This window comes from Boleophthalmus pectinirostris, unplaced genomic scaffold (genome assembly GCF_026225935.1).
Source record: "Boleophthalmus pectinirostris isolate CB_2022bp ecotype Guang Dong unplaced genomic scaffold, ASM2622593v1 HiC_scaffold_23, whole genome shotgun sequence".
Taxonomy (NCBI): domain Eukaryota; kingdom Metazoa; phylum Chordata; class Actinopteri; order Gobiiformes; family Gobiidae; genus Boleophthalmus; species Boleophthalmus pectinirostris.
The window spans coordinates 6,395,550-6,404,912 of NW_026571207.1; the positions used below are offsets into that span (position 1 = coordinate 6,395,550).

Below are 9,363 nucleotides of genomic sequence, written 5' to 3' on the forward strand. Positions count from 1 at the left end.
TCTTAACCTTGTAGCTAATTGTGTATTTGGACGTCAAGGATTCAAGATAGTAGTTGGATTGCAGTTTTGCTTGGATAAATGTTAATTAAATGCTCTTTTAAAGGAACAGACTTAGCAAAACAGTTATATTTCAGAGCCATAATATGTTTAAGTACGTATTATCATAACTTACTTGGCTTGGGACTTTAAGAGGAAAAAAAAAAACACCTCAGTGCAAGTGATAAGTTATGATTGCATTACTATCCACACTTTTACCCACTCCAAACTTGGCACTGGTGTAGTACTGCTACTTTACTATGGTACTGGGGTTCTCTATAAATTTCAAACATATTACGAAGACTTACTAATATAATTTCAAGACTATAGGGCTCAGAAAAGTGCTTACATGACATTTTTAGGAAGCAGTGTAACAGTAAAAAAAAAAGTAATTTACGCTGTGTTAGAAGTTACCCAATTACGCACATTTGGCACGGGATAAAATCGTGTTCTAAAGATTGGCTAGTGCTTTGTTGTTTTTGTTATAACTCTAAAATGATTCGATTGCAATTTGACAACTCACTTTTGGTTCAAATGTCATGCCCTTTTAATTCGCAGCTCTCCAAAATTCCAAATCCGGAAGCATTTTCCAAAACACCACCCGCAGACTCGCCCCTCTCCGTGCGCCTTTACGCAGCACAGTCTGGCGGCCATTTTTTAATCTTTTATTTTATTTTTTTATTTTTGCAGTGTTTAACTCGCTATTAGACCGGTCTGTCCACGGCGTACTGGCACGCGCTCAGATTGGTGGCGGGGTTCTGCACGCTGGCGTATCCGAAGCTCGAGTGCTGCTTGGCTTTGAGTCTGAGGCTGGCCAGACTGGAGTTACAAGTGTCCCTGTACACGTAGGGCGGCGTGGGGGGCGCGTAAGGACAGGCGGGCGTGGGCACTCCCGTGTTGAGCGACGGGTTACTGAGGTTATTCAAGTTGTTGAGACTGTTGAGACTCGAACCCGGGACCCCCGTGACCGCCGACGGCACCATGCTGGGGGTCATGGAGGAGATGGAGTTGGGCGGGGAGAACATGGTCTGGGAGGAGAGCGGGTTGACGTTCATGGAGTTGAAGAAGGGGAAACTCTTGGTGGACAGCGAGGCGGACGTGAGACCCTTGGCGGCCCAGTTGTTGTACGTGTAGCTCGGGTACATGTCGTCGTACGGCTGCATGAGTCCGTTGAACTGCGGGCCGAAGCCGTTCTTGCACAGCTCGGCCTGCTGGTTCCGCTCGCGTTTCCTCCACTTGGCTCGCCTGTTCTTGAACCACACCTAGGAGAAAGCACGCGTTTTGTTAAGAACTGGATCACGGAGGGCTTAAAATGTTGACGCAGACCTCCACCGTTGCTACGTGATTAAGACAAGACACGCTTTGTTTAAGAGTTAGTAAGCGCGTCTCAATTACCCTAAATAAAACAAAGCAATAAAACAAATCTATTCATTTAACTAATTTGACGTGCTGCAGTAGCGTATAATTTATGATAATTCCAAATAACAGTGTGTATGTGCGTAAAATCTTTGTAGGACAGAAACGTAACTAAAGAAAAATTATGAAAACAAAAAGAAACTCGATTAAAACGATGAGCGGAATTGGTTTAATTAGCCAACATTTGATCATTTGGAAATTATTGCCTTGTCTTATATCCTGTTTTATTTTTAGACAAGATTAACAAAGCCATCATATTTGTAAAAAAGTAGCGTAACTCCGCTCAACTGCGTAAAAATGCTCCAACGAAAAAGTCTGAAAATCGACCAAAATCCCCGAACGCGCTGACAAAACACGCACTCACCGCTTGCTTCATGAGTCAACCGTGATTAGCCTTATTATCTTCCCCGGAATACACACTCCTGTCCCGGCGCGCGCTCCTCTCAGAACGCGGGCCGAGGCTGGATGTGTATTGGGCTGACCTCGGGATCACACATCACAACACACAACACAACGCCAGGGCGACAATCGCAAAATACAAGCTTTGCACCTCTTTCACACGAGCGGGAGAACGCGGCTGGTATCTGACACTGCACATGTCAATAGCCTGTAATGTTAACGAGCTCATTAATGCGCAATTACGTCGTCAGTGCGCGCAAATAACGTGCAGCGTAAGAATACAGTTTGTCACATTTATTTACACTGCGTTTCTACACCTAACTGCATCTAATGAACTGCACTGTTATTTTATTTATACTGTTTATTTTGTGTTCAAACTCAGCTGAAGTCGATTTAATTCTAACACCGACTTTTATTTTATTATAATTTCTGTTTGCTGTTATTATTCTTTGTGTCATGTTGCACCAAATCACCAAAGCAAGTTCATAGTTTGGGAATTGTGGTCACTGACAATGGCAAAATAACTTTTTTTCTGATTATGTTGAACCTGTGTTACACGTAATTGAATGTGGGATCTAGCGCACGCAGCCTGCAGTGTATTTACGCAGGAGCACGATTATTTTTGCACAGATAAATTAGCTTTCACAACTTCGGTTCTTAAAGAACGTAAATTAGGCCATTGCCTGTTAAAAGAAGACAATTTGGATTAGATAAATTCTACCTCACATTATGTCCGCGTGAATGTGTATCCTTTGACGTCAGCGCGTAAAATCCAAACATTGGAACTAATAGAGTTTATTGTGGGCTCCCAGGGGCCTCTGTCCTTACCCTGACTCGGGCCTCTGTCAGGTTGGTCCACACGGCGATCTCTTCCCGGGTGCTCATGTCCGGGTAGCGGTTCCTCTGGAAAGTGGCCTCCAGCTCCTGCAGCTGCTGGCTGGTGAAGTGCGTCCTCTGCCGCCGCTGGCGTTTCTTCTTGGACGGGTCATCCGAGGAGTCGTCGGCTTTGTTCAGGACTTTCTCCTTCTCTGTTGGAGCACACGTGTGTTAGGCTGCGTTTGGTCAAAGGATTGTAGAGAAACGGTTGTAAGTTATTCAAAAGAAAACCTCAGGAATGTGTGGAATTTGTGTCTTACGTTTGTATTTTAAAATGTAGTTATTTTTGTATTGTGTAAATACAAAGAGTTTCTCTGTTATATCTCTAATAAAACATATCATCTGAAAAAAGAAAAAATCAATCAATTGAAGAATTGTATTACTGGAAATTATTGATAATTAATAGCCTTTGTTTCACGATCTGGCGCGTTATTAAAATTTGACGCATAAGAGAAATTGTTCCAAAAAATAAATGCACAAAATAGTCATACATTACGCATTACGCGCTCTGTGAATGTTACTGAAAAATATTTAAATTATTCCTCAGTTTTATTAGCTGTCGAGAAACTCCAGGGGAATTTGAATAGCCGCACATTTGCATAAACCTCTTGTTATTCCAATGCCCACAATGGCACTTTTATTGAGCGCACTTAAACGCAAAATCTGTTTATATCCAAGAATAACTGGAGCACTGGTGGTGGATCGCACAAAGGATTTTTGTGTGTGTTGCCAGATGCTGTCCAGATGGGAGCGCGCACACGCGGCTCTTACCCACGGACTCCGGGCTGGACGTGTCCGACACCGTGTGCACCTCGAGCCGGTGTTTGACATCCACCGAGCGCTGCAGCGGCTGCAGGCTCGAGGCCATGGCCAGAGCCGCGTGGTGCGAAGAGGAGCCCAGTTTAGTCCCGGATACGTGCTGCGGCTCGAGGCTCACCGGGTCCCTCATAGAGTTCATGAGGAAAAGAGCGCACGCGAGAGGCGGCTGTCAAAGCACAAACGGCGTGCGTAAGTTCCCTAAGAAGCGGAAAGAAAAGGAAGTCCGTGAGAGGAATGTGAGGCGATGCCGGTCCTTTGTGCGTAAAAAGGAGAGGTGCTCAGCGCGGGCCATTGAGCGCTGCCATGCGGCTGCACGGAGTGACAAGCGCAGGTAGGTGATATTAGATCCAGAGGCGTCCACACACTGCTGCCTCCCGTGCCCCACCGCGCCTCTCCACCGCAGCTCCACGTCACAGCTCTGCGCCCGCCCCCTCCTCTCTCACAGCCTCGTGCGCCTCTCCTCTCTCACAGCCTCGTGTGTCCAGCCAACCGCAGCGCGCTAAACGTGTCCACCAATGCCAGTCTCCAAATAAAAGCATGTAAAGAGAGATGGCACCGCGGCAGCAGCGGCAGCAGCAGCCCAAGACCAAATAAAATGAGAATAACACAGTTTGGCCTCGCTTTATGAGCTGCGTCCAGTGGCCCAGTGAAGCGCGAGCTTCTATTGATAGGGACGCAGTCGCTGTCACCGCAGTTTACTCAGGGGCACCGCGCGGATAAAAGCTTTTATTGAAGAAGTCTGAATATCAAACACTGCGGCACAAAGCGTGTATGAAAATAAATAAGGCGGAAAAAAGGACTGTTATCCAAACGCGTTGGGCGAGCGAACGCGCACTTGTCAAATACAGGCCAGACACGACCAAAAAACATAACAAAACAAAAAAAACAAAAACAAAACACAGATATATGAATTTGTGCAAAACATGTACCAGCCATTTCTATTTAAATGTCTGATTATCAGTTAAGGTGTTGTGCCACAATTGTCACAATATGTTTTTTAAATTCCTCAAATTATTTCACTGTAGCATTTGTGTATATCATTATTTGGGCCATTTGCAATCGTTCTTCACCTGCTCTCATTATAACCAGTGTCCAGAGGAAAGCCTCGGTCCAGTGCCCCTATCCTAGTGACCTCCGCGGACACGCTTCAAGTGTCCGTTCAAAAGAGCCCCACCGGAGTCACCAGAGCGCGGACACTTGGGTTTGTTGACGAGGGATTAGTTTATCAGGGCGCTTAGCTGCTGGGCGTCCTCCGCGCGCAACCCTCCTCGCCAACCACTCATCTGGCGTTATTTTTAATCTGATAAGTCTCTCATTTGCCTAAGAATTTTTCTGAAGGAGGACTTTTAATCATTTGAGCCAATTTGTCGGGTCTTTTCTGTTTAATTCCCCGTTGATATCCAAAGTGTAAGCGCTAACTGGTTGGGATTTCCGAGGTTGAACTGGGACAAGAGGACGCGCTGAAGTAACTGGATTAATAAAGTGTACACTAAACAGCTAAATTAGATGCAAATAATCTGGACTAAAAACCTGGTCTGGATCACATCAATCTGTTCATAAACATGTAGGACCAAACCAGGTTTAAAACTGGACTAAACCGGGGCTGGACCAGGACTAGAGTGGAATAAATGTCTTAAAAAATATGTCGTGCTACTCGGAAAGTCCTGTTTGCTTAGTACTTGATGTGGAAATATATGTCACATTGAATGTCTTGAATACTTTCAAGACTGCACGGTTTACAGTAATACAAATAAATACAAGAATAAAAGATGACTCTGACTGTGTGTGGTCTATTAAAGTCGTTTTTTGGACACTGGAAAACGTGTTGCTGGAATATATTGTCAATGTATCTCAACACGTAACATTTAACCACACACTTAGCGCATAACACAAAAGCTAAAACAATAATAATCATCATATTTGGTCGCAATATCACGTGAAAGGTAGGCGCTTTGATTCTGTGCTGCTCAAAAGTGACTGCGCTTATCCTCCCTCCTTCAAAGTTCCTCATTTATAAATACGGCCCCACCACCAGGGTATTAGGAGCACACAGAATGCACAAGGAGTCAAGACACTACAGAGGCCAATTCGGAGTCTTCCAAAGCGCAAAAATGGAACTGGAACTGGTGCGTAATCCGTGCGTAATACTTTGAAATTACGCACGAATATGAACGAAAACTGCATGCATTTGGCGAGTATACTGGACAAATTTGACAACTGTGTGACTTTAAAATAATAAATCAAGATTCAAAACATAATAATAATAATAATAATAATAATAATAATAATAATAATAATAATAATAATAATAATAATAAGTGATTTGAACAGTTGGACCGCAATCTACAGTTCAAATTTATGCCATAATAAAGCTAAATGATTTCAGATTAAATTAGATCTCCCTGAGAAAAAAAAAAAAAAAAAAAAATCCTGTATTGATTAATTATGCTTTCAATTTTATGGCGACATTTTGAGGACTTTTGCTGAGTAGTATTTTTGTTTTAACTCTATGTCGCTACGGTAACATTGTCAAATTCTCTTTGAAACCCAAAATAAAAATTAAAAAATGTTGAAGTTAATTATCTATTTTAGTGGATAAGATCTATTCAAAAGCTATATTTATCTAACCACATCACCATGGACAGATTAACTCGCCTTAATTAAAATACAATGCGTAATTACCTATAGAATTTTTGTACTTTACATCAAAACTGTGGAGTGTTTGATGCTCCAAACGTAATTTCGTTGTTTTCTATTGAAATTACAATAAATTCTTGAATTCTATGCTTAACCAGAATTATCTCGATGCCAATTATCCCATCTCCAATTACTTGTAAGCTAAATACAGCCTAGTAAAGACAAGCTTTATTAAAACACCTTTCACTTTCTTTAAAATCATGATGGATATTTTAACACCCATCTTGTTTTAACTCCCCCTCCTCGAGCAGCGGGACTACTCTGGCCCCAAACCCGCACCTCTAACCCGGCTGCACTTCGCCCTGTAACCCCGCGCTGCTCCTTTCTCCGTATTAAACCAAACCTGAAGTGGATTATCGCTTTCCTCTTCATTTCGGAATGCCTTATCTCTCTTGTGCGGATTACTGCGCGCAATAGGCCTCCTCCGCCATAGAGGGCCATTAATTAGCAATTCAGTCAATACAGCAGCGGCGACACAAAGCTTTTTTACATAGGATTAAAGCCAGCGCGCATTCCGCTATTAGGATATTCCTGTGCACGGAGAGGCATCCATTACAGGTTTAAAGTAGTTCCCTCGAGGCACAAGGCAACGATGCGGCGAAGATTACAAAAAAAAAGTGCGTGTAGCGTTTTTTGGTTTATTTTGAATCGATATGAACACCAATGGAGCGAGAAAAGGGCCATGTATTCAGTTAGTGGCGATGTAATGAACGCAAATGACCTCGATTGGATATTGGTTAATAGCGTATTACGATAACACAGAGTCGTTTCCGTAAAGCGCTAAAAATGATCAATAAAATCAGTTTTTTATTTAGAAAATTACGTACGTCCCAGCATTATTGTAATTTATTTTTGATGGAATTGTATGTTATTTGTTGAAGTGTATTAATGTCATTTCTTCAAAAAAGTATTCAAACACCTGTGCGTAAAATGTTTACGCGGACAAAACAAACAAACAAACAACATGAGATTATTTGTAAATACCGTGTGATTTACCCAGTTAAGGTGTAGCCTAAATGAAGTGGCTTGGATTGACAAAAAAAGAAAAAAAGAAAATGAAGCTCAGTGCGTAAAGATGCGATGACTTTACGCACCAGCAGGGGTCGCTCTAACACCGAGGACCTGGGGCTAAACTCAGGCCTGTTCGAGTGAAACAACCAAACGCAGGGTTTTTTAAATAGATTCGGTTTACGGACAGCGGTTTCGTGAACGTTTTAGACAATAACCACACGAAATTTCGAATCGATTTTAATTTGATAGCTGTGTAGACAAGAAAGGACAATTAACGAAAAATGTACAAAAGACGAAAGATGAACAATGTGACCTATAGTGATTATTTAATGTGTGATTAATTAAAAAGTTGAATTAATTAACTATATTTTTCTTACACGTTTTCACACATAAGTATCGTCATTTTGAAAATAAAATAATGTTTACTAATGGAAGTCCAGGGCATTTCTCTAATTAACAAAAGTGTTTAATGTTTTCTGCATAATATAATTGAGTAAGTAAAGAATTGACAACTGAACACGGTAAACATGATCTACACAATTCAAAAAAAAAAAAAAAAAAAAAAAAAGTGTAATCCCAAAATTGATTAAGCAAGACAGAACGGCCCCAAAGCAAAGTATCGATTAAATAAGACACAACAAATTCCGTGCCCTACAATTAAAATAAAAAATACGTTTAAACGAGAGAGATAATAATGTCGTTTTGCTGATGTGTGTGCGTCATACTCACCGATCTGTGCGCACGTTGACGCCAGTTTGCGGCAGTGGGACTCCATCAGTGCGTTTTTTTGGAAATCTGAGAAATGACAAGACATGTTTTAATTAATATTGATCAACAGCAATTATATATTTGCTTGTATACAATCATGGAATGAATAACGGTGATAAAAATGGTAAAAGATTTGTGCGTAATTGTAATCCAGTAGGGTATTTGTGCGTAAAAATGTTGCGTAATTGTTTACTTTTGGGGCAATAACGTGATATTATTCGTGTTTAGTCTCGAATTCAGTATTGTTATTAATTCATCAAAACATTGGGGCAAGATTGTAGGCTGTTCAGTCATTGTGAGGAAAAGGGAAGGCCTAAAAAAATCTGCAATAACAACCTAAAAGTAATTAGTAACCAATCATGCGTAAAAGTTGCTCTAATGGAGATATTTTATTTGCCAACATATTTTCTATTTATTTATCTGTTTTATTTTATTTTTTGTAGTTTTAAAAAAATTATAAATCGTCACTATGCCCCTCTAGCACATTTAAGTATCCCTAATTTAAGTATTTATTTTAATATTGATGAAAAAAATACGTGTCCTACCATGTTTATTCAACCACACGACAAAACCAGATTACAATTTACCTGTCCTTCCATTCAAACTCTACAGTAATATATAGCCTAGATGCTGATGGAACAATATGGTAACCAATCGTGCGTAAAAATACCCATCTTGTCACTGAGGTTCCGTGCTTTGTTACTACCCGCGCAATCCTAACCCTGCAGCATCTTATTATCCGTCTATACACCGTGTTTCTCGGAATCAACTGATCCGGAGTCAGGCGCTTGGCTTCGGGGGAGAGAGGGGAGAGGAGAAGAGGGGAGAGGCGGAGACGCGGAGAGACGCAAGCAAGGCAGGCAGGCAGGCAGCTCGCCGATCCCGGAGTAAAATCACGGGGATTAGCGTCTGATTGAGATGTCTGTTGGATGGATATTACAAAATTCATTATCGCTGCGCCTCGATATGAAGTTACACAGATGGGGGTTTTTATTAGTCCAGGCTCACACTGTTTGCTTATGATAATTCAACGCGGAGGAAATTTGCATGCAGTCGCGGCGCTGTTAACCACTTTCCTCCCCTCTCCCTGGCTTTCACCTGCTCTACATCGCCTTTCCCTCTCTTCTTTTTTTTTTTTTTCTCTATTTCTTCTTTCCTCCGCGCGTGAAGACGAGACGAGAGAAGAGGAGAGGAGGTTAAGTTTGACACGGGCTGTACCTGGATGAAATAGTGCGGGTCAGGCTCCGGGCGGAAGGTTACAGCGTGTTGTCTAATCACTGCACTTTAACGAGGGCTGACTCCAATAACTCACGCGCGGAATGAGGCCTTGCGCACTGCGGG

General features: G+C 41.9%; 1 protein-coding gene across 2 annotated transcripts; it reads right to left on the reverse strand.

Annotated features, from left to right (window-relative positions):
* Window positions 1-281: 281 nt before the first annotated feature.
* LOC110162186 (pituitary homeobox 2) lies at window positions 282-8,035 on the reverse strand. 2 transcript variants are annotated; one of them, XM_020927044.2, is made up of 3 exons: window positions 7,984-8,035; window positions 2,680-2,879; window positions 282-1,298 (listed from the first exon to the last, which is right to left on the reverse strand). In XM_020927044.2, the coding sequence occupies exons 1-3, from the start codon at window positions 8,027-8,029 to the stop codon at window positions 741-743; spliced, it is 804 nt and encodes a 267-aa protein (XP_020782703.1). In that variant the 5' UTR covers window positions 8,030-8,035; the 3' UTR covers window positions 282-740. The 2 variants fall into 2 exon arrangements, with proteins under 2 accessions (XP_020782703.1, XP_020782701.1); XM_020927042.2 differs by lacking the exon at window positions 7,984-8,035 and adding an exon at window positions 3,499-3,685.
* Between the last annotated feature and the right edge of the window lie 1,328 nt (window positions 8,036-9,363).